This window comes from Salvelinus alpinus, chromosome 2 (assembly GCF_045679555.1).
Source record: "Salvelinus alpinus chromosome 2, SLU_Salpinus.1, whole genome shotgun sequence".
NCBI lineage: Eukaryota > Metazoa > Chordata > Actinopteri > Salmoniformes > Salmonidae > Salvelinus > Salvelinus alpinus.
This window is the reverse complement of record NC_092087.1, coordinates 23,664,991-23,686,129: the sequence shown is the minus strand read 5'-3', so window position 1 is coordinate 23,686,129 and position 21,139 is coordinate 23,664,991. Positions and strand designations below refer to the sequence as shown.

The following is a 21,139-nucleotide window of genomic DNA, read 5'->3' as shown; positions in this document are numbered from 1 at the left end:
AACTTAGATGGGATGTTACTGAGGATGGTAGCTGACTCTATGGCCACTCCTATCTGTCATATCTTTAATCTGAGTCTAAAGGAAGGTGTTTGTCCTCAGGCCTGGAAGGAAGCCAAAGTATTTCCGCTACCCAAGAGTAGTAATGCGGCCTTTACTGGTTCTAACAGCAGACCTATCAGCTTGCTGCCAGCTCTTAGCAAACTTTTGAAAAAAATGGTGTTTGACCAAATACTACGCTATTTCTCCGTAAACAAATTGACAACAGACTTTCAACAAAGTTACAGAGAAGGGCACTCAACATGTACTGCACTGACACAAATGACTGATGATTGGTTGAAAGAAATTGATAATAAGAAGATTGTGAGAGTTGTACTGTTAGATTTCAGTGCAGCCTTTGATATTATTGACCATAACATTTTGTTGAGAAAACATACATTTTATTGCTTTTCAACCTTTGCCATATCGTGGATTCAGAGATACAGTTGAAGTCGGAAGTTTACATACACTTAGGTTGGAGTCATTAAAACTCGTTTATCAACCACTCAACAAAATTCTTGTTAACAAACTATAGTTTTGGCAAATTGGTTAGGACATCTACTTTGTGCATGACACAAGTAATTTTTTCCAACAGTTGTTTACAGACAGATTATTTCACTTATGTGTATCACAATTCCAGTGGGTCAGAAGTTTACATACACTAAATTGACTGTGCCTTGAAACAGCTTGGAAAATTCCAGAAAATGACATCATGGCTTTAGAAGCTTCTGATAGGCTAATTGACATCATTTGAGTCAATTGGAGGTATACCTGTGGATGTATTTCAATGCCTACCTTCAAACTCAGTGCCTCTGTCACGACTTCCACCGAAGGTGGTTCCTCTCCCTGTTCGGGCGGCGCTCGGCGGTAGGCGTCGCCGGCCTACTAGCCATCACCGATCCTTTTTTCCTTTTCTGTTTGTTTTGTCTTTGGTTCATTCACACCTGGTTTCATTTGCTTTAATTTCTGTGTCTATAATTACCCCTGTTGTCTGCCTAGGTTTGTGAGGGATTATTCGTGTGATGTTGCTCGTTAACTTCTCTAGGATAGGGGGCAGCATTTTCACTTTTGGATAAATAGTGTGCCCAATTTCAATTTCCTTCTACTCATCCCCAGAATAAAAGATATGCATATTATTAGTAGATTTGGATAGAAAACACTCTGAAGTTTCTAAAACTGTTTGAATCATGTATGTGAGTGTAACAGAACTTGTAGCAGGCAAAACCCCGAGGACTAACCATTCAGATGTTGTTGTTTTTTAGGTCACTGTCTATTCAATGTATTTCATTGGGATACTACATTTCTAATCAACCTGTTTGCAGTTCCTACCGCTTCCAATGGATGTCACCAGTCGTTTGAAATTGGTTGAGGTTATTCCTTTGTGCAATGAAGAAGTACGGCCATCTGGAATCAGTGTAACGTTATGTGTACTGTTTGAGAGTTGCGCAAGACTAGAAAAGTAGCGTTAGTTTGTTGTCCTCCTGTATTGAAAACAGATAGACCCGTCTTCAATTTGATCGATTATTAACGTTTAAAAATACCTAAAGTTGTACTACAAAAGTAGTTTGAAATATTTTGGCAAAGTTTATAGGTAATTTTTGAGATATTTTGTAGTGACGTTGCGCAAATTGGGAGCTGTTTTTTTCTGGATCAAACGCGCCAAATAAATGGACAATTTGGATATATATGGACGGAATTAATCGAACAAAAGGACCATTTGTGATGTTTACGGGACATATTGGAGTGCCAACAAAAGAAGCTTGTCAAAGGTAAGGCATGATTTATATTTTATTTCTGCGTTTTGTGTTGCGCCTGCAGGGTTGAAATATGCTACACTCTCTTTGTTTACTGTTGTGCTATCATCAGATAATAGCATCTTATGCTTTCGCCGAAAAGCCTTTTTGAAATCTGACATGTTGGCTGGATTCACAACGAGTGTAGCTTTAATATGGTATCTTACATGTGTGATTTAATGAAAGTTTGATTTTATATAATTTTTTTTGAATTTGGCACTCTACATTTACCCTGGCTATTGGCCAACGCAAGTGTCCCAATTGGCCAATAGCCAGGGGAAATGTAGCGTCCCACATATCCCATGTAGCGTCCCACATATCCCACATATCCCATGTAGGGAAAATGTAGCGTCCCACATATCCCAGAGAGGTTAAGGTTGTGCCTTATTTGTTTGCACGTATTATACCATGTGTGTATAAGTTTAGGAGCGTTGTTTTTTTCCTCCTTCCGTGAGTAACTGGTTTCTCTTTTGTCGAGGACATTTATTTTGGTATTGTACCTGACCTATATGTTTGTGGACTTGCCTATTAAAAAAACGCTACTCGGACATCTCTGCTCTCCTACGCTTGACTCCTTTACCTACCTCTAAACACAATCTCGTAACAGCCTCTTTGCTTGACATCATGGGAAAATCAAAAGAAATCAGCCAAGACCCAAGAAAAAAAATTGTCGACCTCTACAAGTCTTGTTCATCCTTGCGAGCAATTTCCAAATGCCTGAAGGTACCCCGTTCATCTGTACAAACAACAGTACGCAAGTATAAACACCACGGGACCATGCAGCCGTCATACCGCTCAGGAGGGAGATGCGTTCCGTCTCCTAGAGATGAACGTACTTTTGTGCGAAATGTGCAAATCAATCCCAGAACAACAGCAAAGGATCGTGTGACGATGCTGGGGGAAACAGGTACAAAAAAATATACAGTGGGGAGAACAAGTATTTGATACACTGCCGATTTTGCAGGTTTTCCTACTTACAAAGCATGTAGAGGTCTGTAATTTTTATCATAGGTACACTTCAACTGTGAGAGACGGAATCTAAAACAAAAATCCAGAAAATCACATTGTATGATTTTTAAATAATGAATTTGCATTTTATTGCATGACATAAGTATTTGATCACCTACCAACCAGTAAGAATTCCGGCTCTCACAGACCTGTTAGTTTTTCTTTAAGAAGCCCTCCTGTTCTCCACTCATTACCTGTATTAACTGCACCTGTTTGAACTCGTTACCTGTATAAAAGACACCTGTCCACACACTCAATCAAACAGATTCCAACCTCTCCACAATGGCCAAGACCAGAGAGCTGTGTAAGGACATCAGGGATAAAATTGTAGACCTGCACAAGGCTGGGATGGGCTACAGGACAATAGGCAAGCAGCTTGGTGAGAAGGAAACAACTGTTGGCGCAGTTATTAGAAAATGGAAGAAGTTCAAGATGACGGTCAATCACCCTCGGTCTGGGGCTCCATGCAAGATTTCACCTCGTGGGGCATCAATGATCATGAGGAAGGTGAGGGATCAGCCCAGAACTACACGGCAGGACCTGGTCAATGACCTGAAGAGAGCTGGGACCACAGTCTCAAAGAAAACCATTAGTAACACTCCGCCGTCATGGATTAAAATCCTGCAGCGCACGCAAGGTCCCCCTGCTTAAGCCAGTGCATGTCCAGGCCTGTCTGAAGTTTGCCAATGACCATCTGGATGATCCAGAGGAGGAATGGGAGAAGGTCATGTGGTCTGATGAGACAAAAATAGAGCTTTTTGGTCTAACTCCACTCGCCATGTTTGGAGGAAGAAGAAGTATGAGTACAACCCCAAGAACACCATCCCAACCGTGAAGCATGGAGGTGGAAACATCATTCTTTGGGGATGCTTTTCTGCAAAGTGGACAGGACGACTGCACCGTATTGAGGGGAGGATGGATGGGGCCATGTATCGCGAGATCTTGGCCAACAACCTCCTTCCCTCAGTAAGAGCATTGAAGATGGGTCGTGGCTGGGTCTTCCAGCATGACAACGACACGAAGCACACAGCCATGGCAACTAAGGAGTGGCTCCGTAAGAAGCATCTCAAGGTCCTGGAGTGGCCTAGCCAGTCTCCAGACCTGAACCCAATAGAAAATCTTTGGAGGGAGCTGAAAGTCCGTATTGCCCAGCGACAGCCCCGAAACCTGAAGGATCTGGAGAAGATCTGTAGGGAGGAGTGGGCCAAAATCCCTGCTGCAGTGTGTGCAAACCTAGTCAAGAACTACAGGAAACGTATGATCTCTGTAATTGCAAACAAAGGTTTCTGTACCAAATATTAAGTTCTGCTTTTCTGATGTATCAAATACTTATGTCATGCAATAAAATGCAAATTAATTACTTAAAATTCATACAATGTGATTTTCTGGATTTTTGTTTTAGATTCCGTCTCTCATAGTTGAAGTGTACCTATGATAAAAATTACAGACCTCTACATGCTTTGTAAGTAGGAAAACCTGCAAAATCGGCAGTGTATCAAATACTTGTTCTCCCCACTGTAGATATATATTTTTTAAACATGAATTCAGTGGTTGTAAAGGTGGGGAGTGTCACGCCCTGACCTTAGAGAGCCTTTTTACTTCTCTATTTGGTTAGGTCAGGGTGTGATTTGGGTGGGCATTCTAGTTTTTCTATTTCTTTGTTGGCCGGGTATGATTCCCAATCAGAGGCAGCTGTCTATCGTTGTCTCTGATTGGGGATCATACTTAGGCAGCCTTTTTCCCCCTTTAGTTTGTGGGATCTTGTTTTTGTGTAGTGCCTGTGAGCACTCCAGTCGTTACGTCTCGTTTGCTGTTTATTGTTTTTGTTGGTGAGTTTCATTTAAATAAACATGTGGAACTCTATGCACGCTGTGCATTGGTCCGCTCATTTCAACGAACGTGACAGAAGATCCCACCACCAAAGGACCAAGCAGCGTGGCCAGGAGGAGCAGGGATCCTGGGCCCGGGAGAAAGGGGAGTGGAGGACATCATGGACATGGGAGGAGGTTATGGCAGGGGACAAGACCCTGTCATGGAAGTAGGTGGAGGCAGCGAAGGAGGATCAACGATGACTCCGGGGTTCGCAACCACACATTTTTTGGGGGGGGGAACTCGGGGTGGTTGGCGGAGCCAGGTTTCAGACCAGAGCCAATTCCCCGCACTCGCTTTAAGGAGCATGTGACCGTTCAGGCACCATGTTATGCGGTGATACACACTGTGTCTCCAGTGCGTGTTCACAGCCCGGTGTGCTCGGTGCCAGCTCCCCGCACTTGCCGTGCAAAAATAAGCATCCAGCCAGGACAGGTTGTGTCGGCTCAGCGCTCCTGGTCTCCAGTACGCCTCCTCGGACCAGGATATCCTGCGCCGGCTCTACGCACTGTGTTTCCAGTGTGCCTTCACAGCCCAGTGCGTCCTGTGCCAGCGCCCCGCACTTGCCAGGCTAAAGTGAGCGTCCAGACCTCCAGTGCGCCTCCACGGCCCAGTATATCCTGTGCCAGCTCCACGTACCCGGCCTCCAGTGTGTCTCTCCAGCCTGGTACGCCCTGTGCCTGCTCCACGCACCCGGCCTCCAGTGCGTCTCTCCAGCCTGGTACGCCCTGTGCCTGCTCCACGCACCAGGCCTCCAGTGCGCCTCCGCAGTGCGGAGCCTCCTGTGAGGGTTCCCAGTCCGAAGCCCCCAGTGATGATCCATGGCCCGAAGCCTCAAGTGATGATCCATGGCCCAAAGCCTCCAGTGATGATCCATGGCACGAAGCCTGCAGTGATGATCCATGGCACGGAGCCTGCAGTGATGATCCATGGCCCGGAGCCTGCAGTGATGATCCATGGCCCGAAGCCTCCAGTGATGATCCATGGCCCGAAGCCTCCAGTGATGATCCATGGCCCGAAGCCTCCAGTGATGATCCATGGTCCGGAGCCTCCAGTGATGATCCATGGCCCGAAGCCTCCAGTGATGATCCATAGCTCGGAGTCTACAGTGATGATCCATAGCTCGGGGCCTCCAGTGATGATCCATGGCCCGGAGCCTCCAGAGAGGATTCAAGGTTCAGAGCCTCCAGCGACGGTCTGCAGTCCAGAGCCTCCAGCGACGGTCGGCAGTCCAGAGCCTCCAGCGGGGGTTCCCAGTCCGGAGCCTCCAGCGGGGGTTCCCAGTCTGGAGCCTTCTGCGACGATCTACGGTCCGGAGTCCCCGGCGACGATCTATGGTCGGAGCCTTCGGCAACGATCCACGGTTCGGAGCATCCGGCGACGATCCACGATCCACGGTCCTCCGGCGACGATCCACGGTCCGGTTCCTCTGGCGACGATCTACAGTCCGGAGTCCGCAGCGACGATCTACGGTCCGGTTCCACGGAAGCGGAGAGATCAGCGAGCGGAGCGGGGTCTACGTCCCGAACCAGAGCCGCCACCGAGGCTAGATGCCCACCCGACCCGACCCCATATAGTCGGGTTTTGCGGCCGGAGTCCGCACCTTTGGGGGGGGGGGGGGGGGTACTGTCACGCCCTGACCTTCGAGAGCCTTTCTTTTTATTTCTCTATTTGGTCAGGTCAGGGTGTGATTTGGGTGGGAATTCTAGTTTTTCTATTTCTTTGTTGGCCGGGTATGGTTCCCAATCAGAGGCAGCTGTCTATCGTTGTCTCTGATTTGGGATCATACTTAGGCAGCCTTTTTCCCTCTTTAGTTTGTGGGATCTTGTTTGTGTGTAGTTGCTTTCTGCACTGCATGTAGCTTCACGTTCGGTTGTCGTTTATTGTTTTTTCGTGTTCATCAAAATAAATGATGTACGCTTAGAACGCTGCACCTTGGTCTGATTCTTCCATCAACGAGCGTGACAGGGAGAGGTTTGTCCATAATGAAGAGATGCTCTGCTTTTTGACACCACACTCCAAAAACAAGTCCTGCAGGCTCTAGTTTAGTCTTATCTTGATTATTTACCAGTCATGTGGTCAAGTGCTGTAAAGAACAACCTACACTCTAAGAAAAAAGGGTCCCAAAAGGGTTATTTGGCTCTCTCTATCTGTAACGGCTCTCGTCCTCTTCTTCCTCTGAAGAGGTGTAACAAGGATCGGATCAATTTGCAGCGTGGTAAGTGCTCATGATGATTTATTAAAACCGAACTGAACACTGAAATACAAAAACAATAAACGATGTGCAGAAAACCGAAACAGTACCGTGTGGTGAAAAACACTAACACGGAAACAAACACCCACAAACCAAAAGTGAAACCCAGGCTGCCTAAGTATGATTCTCAATCAGGGACAACGATAGACAGCTGCCTCTGATTGAGAATCATACCAGGCCGAACACAAAACCCCAACATAGTAAAACACACAAGAACTATGGTCAGAATGTGACACTATCGGCTCTCTCCACACTCACATGTAGAACCTTCTGTGCAAAGGGTTCTACATGGAACTCAAAAAGGTTCTACCTGGAGCCAAAAACGGTTATTCAAAGAGTTCTTCTATGGGGACAGCCGTAGAACCCTTTTTTTCTCAGTGTTGTTAAGCTGCAGCTGGTCCAGGAAAGAACAGCACGTCTTGCTCTTAATTGTAATCAGAGGGCTAATATAAATATTATGCATGGTAATCTCTCTTGGCTACGACTTGTGGATAGACTGGCTGCATCACTTCTTCTTTTTATAAGAAACAATAATGTGCCGAAAATGTCTATTTGTTTGCATAGTCAACATACACACAGCTCTGGCACACACACTTACCCCACCAGACATGCCACCAGGGGTCTTTTCACAGTCCCCAAATCCAGAACAAATTCAAGAAAGCATACAGTATTATACAGAGCTATTATTGCATGGAACTCCCTTCCATCTCATCTTGCTCAAATGAACAGCAAACCTGGTTTAAAAAAACAGATACAATAACACCTCATGCCACAACGCCTCTCTCCTATTTCAGCTAGATATTTTGTGTGTATCTATTGGTACAGTATGTAGGCCATATGTGCGGTTTGTAAATGTATGTAGTTCTGTTCTTGAGCTGTTCTTGTGTATTAATGTTCTGTATTATGTAATGTGTCATGTTTTGTCTGGACGGTTGAACCCAGGAAGAGTAGCTGCTGATTTCGGAACAGCTAATGGGGATCCTAATAAAATACACATTTCACATTTCACACAGACGCACGCACGCACGCACGCACGCACGCACGCACGCACGCACGCACGCACGCACGCACGCACGCACACACACACACACAGAGAGACAGACACACACACACACACAGCATTACCCAGATGGAGGTGCAGAATGTGGGATGGCGGGGAGAGAAGACGGGATAATTAGGAGTACAAATATTAATGGAAGTTAAAGACAGACTAATAAACCCAATTACTACATTAGCCGGCCAATTTAGATGAGAGCTCTGAGAAACCAGCAGGCAGGACTTTGTTGAAATAGACCAGCAGTCTCCATGCATTAACAATAGATTGAATTCCCCTGTTGTCCCCAAACAGGAAGAATAGAGCAAATACAGCCATAAATTCTGCCTGTAGACTGCAGTATAAAGCCAGCCACATTCTCCTGCTCTCCAGGCTGAATGGACGAGGCAGAGACCAACACTCTTTTTTCCCCCGCCTCATAAAGACGGAGGGCTCTGGAGACAGGAGACTCGGGGGAGGAGTGGGAGGAGGAGGGGTTTGTACTGCTGCTGCAGTTTTCTTCCACCGCTGCTTGCTAACCTGCCTCCCTTCTCATGCCCAATCCATTTCGACTACTCAATATGCTTCCTCTTGTCCAGCCCATCCCTGGGAGACCTGCAGAATGCACCAGCATTCCCACTCCGGCCAATCACCAACACCCTGAGGCTACATTAGGGCCTTATTGGCAAGCTGTGGGCAACCAACGCCTGGCCAATCAGGTGGAGCCAAGAGCTGAATGGATTTTCTGTTTGGCTGTGGGAGGTGCGAGACCTGCCAATGAGGGCTCAGGTGTGGTATTGTGTGTCTCTGAGGGAGGCTGCCAGAGGGGTCAGGCCTGAGGACTGCAGACTGACAGTTATTTAGTGAGGTGCAGAACATAGCATGGTCTCCCGAGTGGCACAGTGGTCTAAGGCACTGTATCTCAGTGCTAAAGGCGCCACTACAGACCCTGGTTTGATTCCAGGCTGTATCACAACTGGCCATGATTGGGAGTCCCACAGGGCGGCGCACAATATGCCCAGCATCGTCCGGGCTTGGGTTTGGTTGGGGTAGGCCGTCATTGTAAATAAGAATTTGTTCTTAACTGACTTGCCTAGTTAAATAAAGGTTAAATAAAATAAAATAGCTGCGGGAAGTAGGTGTGCTATGGGTTCTGCAGCAACCCTAAAAAAATTAAATAAATTTAAAAATATATTTTTTAACAAAAGTAGTGCGCTGGGCCTTTAATAGCCATGCATTAGCGGACCGCTATAGCCATCAGCAGCACTGGCAAAGCCCCCCACCCACCCCGCAATTTTTTTTTTGCATCACCCCCACCCCAAACTACTTCTCGCAGCTATGGGGCAGAGCTCTATGTCAGTCAGTGGAGGGATTGCCTTTGTACAGCTGGGCCAGCTACTGTGACACTGCAGACACGGGCACAAGCACTTAGTACAAACACACACATGCAAGCACGAAAGCACACATCCTATACAGCTTTCCTAATACATTTTAGTGAACATTTGTATATAAAAACTAGTGGGTATCACAAGAAATTCTAGACTAAAATAACTGGAATATGAATGTATTAATAAACCAATACAGTGTTTCTACCTAGTTCTATAAACAGTGGTGTATTACCATGCCATAGAGATGATTCTCTCCCACACATACACCAACTTGTATTGGTTTATTGAGTCAAGAGCAGGGTTTAATTTAGCATTTCATTTTACCTAGGGAGACTAACTTATTAAAAACTTGTGCTTCATCTCGGGCATAGAAAGTTGGCTGCAAAACTTGTTCTGACAAGTAACCGCCCGCTTCTGTAGGTTTAATCACAATATTTTGTTTTTGTTGAAAACTGTATGCCTCCTGCATTCAATTTACATAAAATCCCACCAAATGAGGGGCCTCCAGCCATTGTGTGACTCAAGCAGAAGAGTTTAGGGACAACTTGATAACTCCATCATAACACCTACCCAGAAGTGTCGTCTCATATTATGCATAATTGGTTGCCTTTGGTAAAGGAAAAAAATGTGCCTGGTCTGATTGGTGTCTGCCCCACCTCAGGATCGTCCTTGACGTGGAGAAAAGAATGTAATGACTTTCCAAAGCACACAGTGTAGATTACAGTTCTCTTCAGAGTGGGCGTAACACACTCACATATCAGGACTTCAATCAAAGGCCCTCTCATTCCATTCCTCTGCTTTGCCCAAGGACTGGGTTTTTATAATTGATCTCCTTTATCACCCCTTCTTTTATAATTATTTAGTTATTTCTGGTGTGTGTCTGACTGGGAGTCAGTGGTGAGGACGGAGAGGAGCAGAGAGGCTCTGGCATTGGGTCCAGTCTTAGGTGCTGGAGGAGACAGTTGAGATGAGACTGCTACAAATGGCCTGAAACTAATGCTGCTCTCTGAAACTAAAGCTGTTCTCTCTAACCTCACATATTTACTATGCTCTCTCTCTTTCCTCCAATGCCAATCAGTCCCCTTTTCTCTCTTTCTATTCTCCATCTCTTTCACTATCTATTTAATTGTATCTGTTTTCAATCTACAGTTGCATTAATCTTACCTCTGTCAAGAGCAATACTTTATTGGACAGTGAATAAATAGCATGGGGAAAATATTGCATTTTACCACAATGGTAAATTATTGCCATCAAAGCGACACTACTTGAGATTGCTCATGAGGGTTTTGCACTTCACAATAAAACCTCCCTGAAGTGGAATGTTGGTGCTGCTAGTTTCACTCTAATAATTTCCCTTCTGTTCAAAAGGGAAGGGGGTCTACTCAATGTGTCATGCAGTGATATCCCTTATAAACGTATCTAATAAACCTTCCCTGGACCAACACACCACTGGAGCAGCAGCTAGACTAGCAGCTAGACTGTCCAGGACTTTCAGAACTGCCTAGGGGAGATAGAGAGAAAGAAAGAAAGAGAGAGAGAGGTGTGTGATGTGTGTGAGGATAATCAGGATATGGCCGGACATCTCTGGGTGGAGTAGTAAAATCACATTGCTGAAGTTGATATTAGAGTCTCCCAGCCAGCCACAATAAAGAACAGATCACAATCAATAACACAGGCACATTTACCTCCTGCTGCACCATATTACTTGTGTTGATGGAAGCATACATTTTCTCCATCTGTTCAACTAAATTAAACCAAATCCAAGGCCAATCTGGCAAACCCTGGTTTCTCAGATGAAAATGGGTAATTACTCTCAAAAGGGTAGCACTTTCCTGCAGTCAATAACCAAAAGCGCTCTCTTTGGCCTCATGGGTGGAATGCTATTTATATTTTTCATAATTTCATAATTAATCAATATATTCTTTTTTTAAACAATGAAAATCTGGTGTTTCTATGTCAAACGGTTATGTTATATTACAGTCTTCTATTTCTGACATGGTACAGGTGTCTTCTTTTTAAGCCCATAACCATGTGTGTGAAGTGTATACTTTCGTTTCAAAGTAGATTTGTTTAAGACTACCAAGAAACACTCTGTGTGACTCTGATTTAGCCCACTGTAAACCCTGGTGAACCTGGCTGTGTGTGGAGCTGTTTAACATCATAAAAATGCTAGAGAGATAGATTCAGAGACTTTCCACAGCTCTGGAGGAATCAGTGTGCTGTGAGTGTGCTGCTGTAACCACAGGGGTTGTTCTCGGCCACCTCCAAGACAAGCGAGATAAAGAACTAAATCCCTCTGCTCTCTTCACTGGCCAGCTGTCACAATGGAACAGCCCAGTCAAGCCGTGTTGCAGAGAGAAATGAGGATAGAATACCTCACGGGGCCATGGACGTGATGCATATCCCCCATGGCTAAGGAACAGGGCTCTCTTTCACTACTGCTAGAGGTTGTGGCCGACACACACACACACACACACACACACACACACACACACACACACACACACACACACACACACACACACACACACACACACACACACACACACACACACACACACACACACACACACACACACACACACACACACACACACACACACACACACACACACACACACACACACACACACACACACAAAGGAACACCTGGGGTGTCAGTAAACCCAACCATCTGAAGCTGAACATGAGGTAAGGGGATGAAAGGCTGTCCATTCTTCTCTAGCAGGGTGGTATAATACAACCACGATCCTGCAGTCTGTGTTTGTTTGTTTGTGTGTGTGTGTGTGAGTGTTTTTTTTGCTTTGGTTGAAAATCTGCCCTCTTGCCGACTCGTTGGTGAAAGGCGATTTCAGTAATCCGGGAGTGTAAGCCGCATGGTACAAATGGGCGTGAGAGAGCTCTGTGGTGGCCCAGAGAAAGCTGTCTCTGGCCTGGACGTCTGGTGGACTGATAACAGGCTGCACAGTTTACAGGAGCATCCTGGAACCATGGAGCTGATAGACAGAGCTGCCATAGCATGACAACAGGAATGGAGCTTGTTTGTCATGTCACTTCTAAAACAGTTATAGTAAAATCCCTGTTGTCCAGTGAGCTAGTTTAAACAACTCCTGCATGCCTGCATACACACACATACAAGCAACTGAAAGTGTGCTAAATACTCCTGAATTCATTGAACAACTGTTCAAGCAGAGCTTGAAAAAACATAAAATAATGTATCTTTCATCTCTGTGTTTCATCAATTTCCTTAAATTCACAAGAGGCTGAATGTATCTCAACGGAGAAAGCATTCGAGCGAGTGAAACAATGCCCAACTGTCTCTGTATGTGTAGGCCATCTATCTGATGCTGTCTGGCCCAAAAGTGTATGACATTGTTGCCACCCGTAGCATTGAGTGCAACGGAAGCCAGCGAGCATTTGGCCTCCCTTGATAAAAAAAGAGATAGGGACTTGTGGTTTTACTTAATTCTCCGTATTGGCCAATGATTATAATGGTGATTCTGATCCAGCCATGAATTCATACTTTGTGCCCCTGGTCTGAGAAGATGGAAGTTCAATATGTAGCTAGATGTAGAGGGCTAATGTTAACTAGCTAACGTTGCCAATGAAAGGAAGTTAGGCTAGCGAGCAAGCATTTTAGTCAGGTAGCCCTAGGACAACAAAAAATAAAAGCGTGTACTATATGTCCGTTTCGTCAACATGAAAGAGAGGTGGATGGCATTGGCGTTTCTCTACAAGTAGGGTAAGTCAACATGTTTTTTTACTTTCATGAACGTGCACGCACACACACACAAACAGAAATCAGAAACATGGACAGCCACATCATATTTAGTTTACGTTGATTGGACTAAATTGTTTTTGGTATCTTTTCGTTGTCACTGTATTAGATTAAGGATAGGTGATTTGATGACGTTGAAATGTTGAAGTTGAAATGATGCTGGAATAGTGGAAGAAGCCCTGTTTTCTTTGCGACTTGCAGTAACTCTCCGTGGTTGTAAATCAATAGTCGTTTAGTGGTCCGGAAATTTAGGAAACATTAACTTCCTTGACCATGCTGTAGGTCATGTAACTGTTTGTTACATGCAATATGCTTTGTGGACTTCACCTGACAGATGTTGCTCTCCGGTTTTGTGATGAAACAAAGATGTGGTTGAATTTATTCTGCCACTGTGTCTTCTTATTGTCTCGGCCTTAGGCCTATATATCACGGTGTCAAGGCATATGAACTAACAGGTTATAGAGCCAACAACACAATTATCACAACACATATGTTGTAATATGGCTTTTTTTTCCTGGCTTCCCCAGTGATTTTACCCACGCACCGCTACTGAGGGAACCTCCAACAGACGTGGGTTGTCTGGCTTGAAGATGTCTTTGGAATGTGTTTTTGCCTCAAATGAAAGTAAAAAGACAACTTCAGAAAAGGTGTATGATGGGCAGTAACAAAACAGAGCAAGATTGGGTTATTGTTATCAGAATTGATGATGAACTCATTTCTAATTTACAACAAAAAGACAACTTAAACTTAAATGGTTATTGATAAGTGTAATAACTGTCACGCACTCTGACAAGCATTTGTGGGAAGGGTCCTCTGGAGTTTTCAGGCACATTGATTGGTGGGATGACCCAGTCCCGCTTCTGTCGTCTCAGTCCATTGGCAGAGGAGCTTTTTTGATGTTTCTGTGGAAACTTGATAACCCTGGGATTAGAGTCCCAGGCCCTTGCAATCATATCCTCCACTCCAATCTGAAAGGAGAAGAAATCAACACATTATTGACCTACAGCATTCCAACAATTCATTGAGAGACAAACAAACTATGTAAAGTCTCACACTGAATGATGATACATGAGAGGTCAATATAAAGGAGTAAAATGTCACTGAATTGTTTGTCCATCTTCTAAAAGTGTGGAACATACAGGTGACAAATACATCATAAATATCAAACTTGACAGATGATAAGAAACAGAATACTATGTTTCTTTCAGTTAATACAAAAATTCAAATATAATCCACACTTTCCAGCCATCACCTTTCATGTACTTCGCAAATCACCTAAAAAGACCAAGCCTTGGCATACATTCCAGGCATTAGTCTTGCAGACAGGTTACCAATGACCTATGAACAGTCCTCAGAGGTTCACCTCTATGTCTTTATCCAGCAAAAAGCCTTCTGACAGAGTCACAGAGCTGTGTTGCTCCGTGTGATGCACTCTGTGACATATCCCACTCCAAATGAAAAGTGATTGATGAAATATCACTTCAATAACAGTGAGATCAGAATGTAAGGAGCAACAGCGATCCTGCAGTGTGTGATATGACAGCTGATTCACTGGTCTTATAAGCAAAGACTAGTTCCCCAGAGCATGTAAAGGGAATATACTGTTAGACAAAAGGGGAGGTGAATAATATACAAAAACTGAAAACATAAAACTGTTTTTAATTACAGTTTTACACCTTGCCTTCTTTCCCTAATCTTAATCCTTCATTAGACTTTTCCATTTTTTCTTACGTGTTTTATCCCCTCATGTTAATAAAAGGTGCACTGGTGTAAACTCATTGCGAATCTGGCCCTATGTGTTTGAGAAGGTGTACTGTGTATACATTGGCAGAGCTATGTGAAGTGTATATATGGTATCTATAGTATCTAGTGAGGGTTGATTTGTCCTCATGTCTGATATGGTGTTTGTGTAATCCAGTGATCCTGCTGTTTCTCCTGCTCCCCACTCACAGAGACATGCATGCTGCTGTGACTTGAAGCCAAGCGGAAATCCTTCTGTAAAATCTGCTCAGAGGACACACATGAACCCTTGCAAAGCGCAAAGACACACACACACACACACACACACACACACACACACACACACACACACACACACACACACACACACACACACACACACACACACACACACACACACACACACACACACACACACACACACACACACACACACACACACTGGCAGACAGGTCAGCCTGTCAATACACATGCAGTTTGTCAGACAGAGAGACAGATGCAAGCTAAACCAGAGCAAACATACTGTATTTTCCCCCCCTTTTGTTTTAATTCTTCACGGCTTAGTTGATTTGACTACATGGGCTTACAGCAGGCCTCCTGATAGCAGCAGGTAGCCAGACAGGAGAGAGGAGAGAGGAGGACCAGATGTGGTGCCCTGATAAGATAACTCTAGCTTCAGCTCCACTCAACCACAACACCAGTTGCCAGTTACCAGCACAGGGGCAGTGGAGCGAGATGGGAGTGTGCCATTCCTTTCATGGGTGGTAGGTGGAATTAGTGTGTGTGTGTGTGTGTGTGTGTGTGTGTGTGTGTGTGTGTGTGTGTGTGTGTGTGTGTGTGTGTGTGTGTGTGTGTGTGTGTGTGTGTGTGTGTGTGTGTGTGTGTGTGTGTGTGTGTGTGTGTGTGTTTCACATAGACAAAGAGAAGGAGAAAGGGGGAAGAAAAGACAGGTCAAATTCCAAAGTGAGATCCTATAATATATTTATAGAAGGCAGAGAGGGTGGAGTAGCTGGAGAAAAAGTCTATATGGAAACATGCTGATAGGTGAGGATTAGTAAGGATGGTACCCATGATGCTCCAAGGCTTCCCTGTCTCTGCATAGACCCCCTGTTTCTACCCCATGTGTTCACTCCCTGTCCGTATCGGCAGCCCCAGCTATCTGTTGAATAACACACACAGCGCTGCTGCTCTCCATCATTATCAGCGCCTCAGCCTGCTGGGGAAAGCGGAAACATCAGGACAGCTGATAATGTGGTCGATACATCCGATCGGCGTTGCATTGGCAAACTCCCACATTCCTCCAAACACAGTGCCAGGCAGACACAACAGAGCAGAGAGGACCTCTTTATTCAGAGTCTGTCTATGGATGATACCACTGCAGCAGGGCCACATTGCTCACACTCCAAACAGCATGGCAAATGACAGCCCTGTGAAGCTGGCACGATGACAAACATCATCATAATTACAAAGGAAAAAGAGGAAACTGGAACAGGCCTTTTCTGCTGTGAGAAAGGTAGGTTGGGGATAATAAGAATAGTTTGGTAGGTGCTTAAATTTGTCCTATTTCACAAATGTGCATGTGTAAATTTGAAATGTGTTTTTGCATATCCCAACTCTCCCTGAGACCCTCAGAGAGTGGGGTCACAGCCAGGGTCTGCCATGATCAACAGTGAGCCTGTAGCAATTGTGGTTAAGTGCCTTGCTCAAGGGTACATCAACAGATTTTTCACCTTTTCTGCTCAGGGATTTGAACAAGCAACTTCACAGTTACTGGCCCACTGCTCTAACCACTAGGCTACCTGCCGCCTGTGTGTACACATGCATGCATGTGTATGTGTGTGTGAGTGTGAATGTGTGTGTGCAAGCAGGAAATCAGTGAGTGTGAAATCAGTCCCAGAACTGCCCAGAGCTCCCCAGGCCCAGAGCTAGAGGGCAGGACAGATGGCTGCTCTCGCCTCCTAGACAGGCTGCATGTCACTGGGGCATCAGTCAGCCCCGCAGCCCTGGAGCTGACATCTGGAGGTTATCGTTCTGAAGAGTAGAAGGCAACACTAAACAGGGACTTTCAATTACACAATATCAAGTATGTGCTAGTTTCCCATCCTCCATTCACTGTTGATCTCAAGACATGTAATTTAATGTTTTCTATTTTTCCATTAGCCTTCCACACTGGTTATCATTGATGAGAGCTGATCAGAGTGGTGATCTGTGGTGAACAGGATGTGAGGGTAGGAAAATCAAGAGAAGAGAAGTATCTCAAATTTCACATCTTACTGAATCAAGTACATTTTAGGAAGCTGCTATGACTATTGATGCATTCCTCTTATGGATGTAGAACGGGGCTGCAATCACAGCATAGACTAGTCATCATGACCTCACTGCCATATCCTCTACTGCCTCCTCACGGACCAGTTAGACTCTAGGTCCTAAACTCCTCCGCACTATGGCTTTTTGCTCTAATCTAACACAAACAGTTAGTCTGGGGAAGAGGGAAATTAATGCAAATCAAATAAGTGCTAACACTTTTTGGACCATCAGGCTCCCAGAGTACTGGTGCATAACTGCATGAAAAGGCAGGCCAGAGCAACATGAAATCAGCTGGGGGTATATGCATATTGAGTCAGTAGACTGGCACCATAGTGTGAGTACTGTACATAACCTGCATTGAGGGACTTCACAGCCAGAATGACACTACTAACACCTCAGACTTAAACAGGAGGCAGCCAAACTATGATCATATTCAAATATATAAATGTACATCCAATACAAATAGATAAGCTATAATGCACACACCAACACATACACCAAGCACTATGCACAGTTAATCTAGGAAGAGGTCAATCGAGCCAACAATTAATAGAACATAATAATCGAGGAGTCCATTGAGTCCCTGTACACGTCAGCTCTGAAACTTAATATATGCACTTACCTCGTAATGGAGCTGTCTGTCTTTTAATCACCTAATATCTGTAGGATGGTTTAGCAACGTTTACATTGTATTGTTGTGATGACATGTTTCGGTGTGTAGTGGTCATAGGTAATCTTATTATTTTCCCCTCTCCCTTTCAGCACTATTGACACAGAGTAGCCAAAATGACGCAGCAACTCTGCCACAGCATTTCGCACATTTCAATGTCTGTGTGTCTTCACAACATTTCTGTGTTGCGGTCAATACTTTTATGGTAAAAGATATAAGATGTTGCACACCCACCCAAAAATGTTTTATAGAGGTGCCGACTAACGAAGAGTAAACTATTAAAAAGAAAGAAAGAAAGTCACACACTCTAATTATGCTCCCAAACATTGAATGGTTTATTATATAGTTGCTATACCCATTAACTGTTTGGGAGCATAATTAGAGTGTGTGACTTTATTTCTTTCTATATATAGTCAATACTTTAATAACATCAATCTACTTCTCACTGAGTAGTTTCTATTGTTGAATCTGGGAATAAGCATTTCTGTATACAAGGCATTACCCTACAGTTGCTGTATTTTAAAGCACCTGGGGTAGTGTCGCCAACCCCCCTGTGCACATTTTGGTTCTTGCCCTAGCACTAAACTGCTGATTCAAATAACCAACTCATCATCAAGCTTATTTTAATCAGCTGTATAGTGCTATACAGCTGTACCAGCGGGAAGGACAGTGCACCCAGGACCGAGTTTGGGAAACCCTGTTCTATGCCACATCAGCATGTCCTCTGAGCCCGTTTGTCATTGTGGGTCACACTGGAGGGAATACTACTGTACCAGCGGGAAGGACAGTCTGTCTCTCTCTCTCTCTCTCTCTCTCTCTCTCTCTCTCTCTCTCTCTCTCTCTCTCTCTCTCTCTCTCTCTCTCTCTCTCTCTCTCTCTCTCTCTCTCTCTCTCTCTCTCTCTCTCTCTCCTTTATGAACCATTCACCAAGCTTTTCCTGGAATTATTGTCTGTATGACCCAATACAGTGGCTAACCGACATCAAATGGGCTATGTGTTTAGGGCTGTAAAGGGTTAAAAGATGTGGCGCAGTCAGACGGAGCAGGAGTCTGAACATTTGCTGTAGGACTTTTTTGTTGCTGAATTTTTTGTTTGTTTCTAAAGCAGAGTTGGAGAAATCCCTTATCTGGAATTATACATTTCCATTATTTAGTTTTTCATGGCTATACAGTCGTGGCCAAAAGTTTTGAGAATGTAACAAATATAAATTTTCACAAAGTCTGCTGCTTCAGTTTGTATAATGGCAATTTGCATATACTCCAGAATGTTATGAAAAGTGATCCGATGAATTGCAATTATTTGGAAAGTCCCTCTTTGCCATGCAAATGAACTGAATCCCCAAAAAACATTTCCACTGCATTTCAGCCCTGCCACAAAAGGACCAGCTGACATCATGTCAGTGATTCTCTCGTTAACACAGGTGTGAGTGTTGACGAGGCCAAGGCTGGAGATCACTCTGTCATGCTGATTGAGTTCGAATAAGACTGGAAGCTTCAAAAGGAGGGTGGTACTTGGAATCATTGTTCTTCCTCTGTCAATCATGGTTACCTGCAAGGAAACACGTGCCGTCATCATTGCTTTGCACAAAAAGGGCTTCACAGGCAAGGATATTGCTGCCAGTAAGATTGCACCTAAATCAACCATTTATCGGATCATGAAGAACTTCAAGGAGAGCGGTTCAACTGTTGTGAAGAAGGCTTCAGGGCGCTCAAGAAAGTCCAGCAAGCGCCAGGACCATCTCCTAAAGTTGATTCAGCTGCGGGATCGGGGCACCACCAGTACAGAGCTTGCTCAGGAATGGCAGCAGGCAGGTGTGAGTGCATCTGCACGCACAGTGAGGCAAAGACTTTTGGAGGATGGCCTGGTGTCAAGAAGGGCCGCAAAGAAGCCACTTCTCTCCAGGAACAGACTGATATTCTGCAAAAGGTACAGGGATTGGACTGCTGAGGACTGGGGTAAAGTCATTTTCTCTGATGAATCCCCTTTCCGATTGTTTGTGGCATCCGGGAAAAAAGCTTGTCCGGAGAAGACAAGGTGAGCGCTACCATCAGTCCTGTGTCATGCCAACAGTAAAGCATCCTGAGACCATTCATGGGTGGGGTTGCTTCTCAGCCAAGGGAGTGGGCTCACTCACAATTTTGTCTCAGAACACAGCCATGAACACATCCTCCGAGAACAACTTCTCCCAACCATCCAGGAACAGTTTGGTGACGAACAATGCCTTTTCCAGCATGATGGAGCACCTTGCCATAAGGCAAAAGTGATAACTAAGTGGCTCGGGGAACAAAACCGATATTTTGGGTCCATGGCCAGGAAACTCCCCAGACCTTAATCCCATTGAGAACTTGTGGTCAATCCTTAAGAGGCGGGTGGACAAACAAAAACCCACAAACTCCAAGCATTGATTATGCAAGAATGGGCTGCCATCAGTCAGGATGTGGCCCAGAAGTTAATTGACAGCATGCCAGGGCGGATTGCAGAGGTCTTGAAAAAGAAGGGTCAACCCTGCAAATATTGACTCTTTGCATCAACTTCATGTAATTGTCAATAAAAGCCTTTGACACTTATGAAATGCTTGTAATTATACTTCAGTATTCCATAGTAACATCTGACAAAAATATCTAAAGACACTGAAGCAGCAAACTTTGTGAAAATTTATATTTGTGTCATTCTCAAAACTTTTGGCCACGACTGTACATTTAATTTTAATGAAGCAATTCAATTTACTTTTGACAACTTTTCTACAGGGCATAAAAGCAATTTTTCAGTTCGGAATCACCTGCTGACCAAAATTACACACCGCTGTATCAGAAAGAAAAGTGTCTGGAAGGTACCTAGTTGTAAGGGCTTGCAACAAAAATTGATCAATTTAAAACATGTTACTGGTTTTCAAATGTTCCTTCGATTACTATAACATTTCTTGTTCTATTATTGAATCTCTCTGTTGCTCTCTTAATGTGGGAACATTTTTACATAGTGCTGCTACAATGTCACCTGGCTCCCCCATGTCTCCCTCCGACAGACTGGAACATTAGCTTAATCAATGTAAATTATTTCATGCTCTTCATTAATGTGCTGTGAGGAGTTGGCAGAATTTTAATCCCAGCTCTGCAACTGCTTTACACTATTATTGGAAGTTTTCTATGATTAAAAACATGACCTGGAGTAAGCATTAAGCCTCAGGCTATTCAACATCTTATATTTGGAAAAGCAAATAATACAGTAGGTTGTTCCCTGAGAAATTCCTGTTAATGATATTGAAA

The 21,139-nt window shown here is 44.4% G+C and overlaps 1 protein-coding gene across 3 annotated transcripts in view; it reads right to left on the bottom strand.

Annotated features, from left to right (window-relative positions):
• Positions 1–21,139, bottom strand: part of LOC139557124 (cadherin-4-like) — a 344,376-nt gene that overhangs the window by 77,812 nt on the left and 245,425 nt on the right. For all 3 annotated transcript variants that reach the window (XM_071371506.1, XM_071371515.1, XM_071371525.1), the window contains exon 5: positions 13,945–14,127. In XM_071371506.1, coding sequence (XP_071227607.1) covers positions 13,945–14,127 — 183 coding nt within the window. The remainder of the gene's footprint in view (positions 1–13,944; positions 14,128–21,139) is intronic.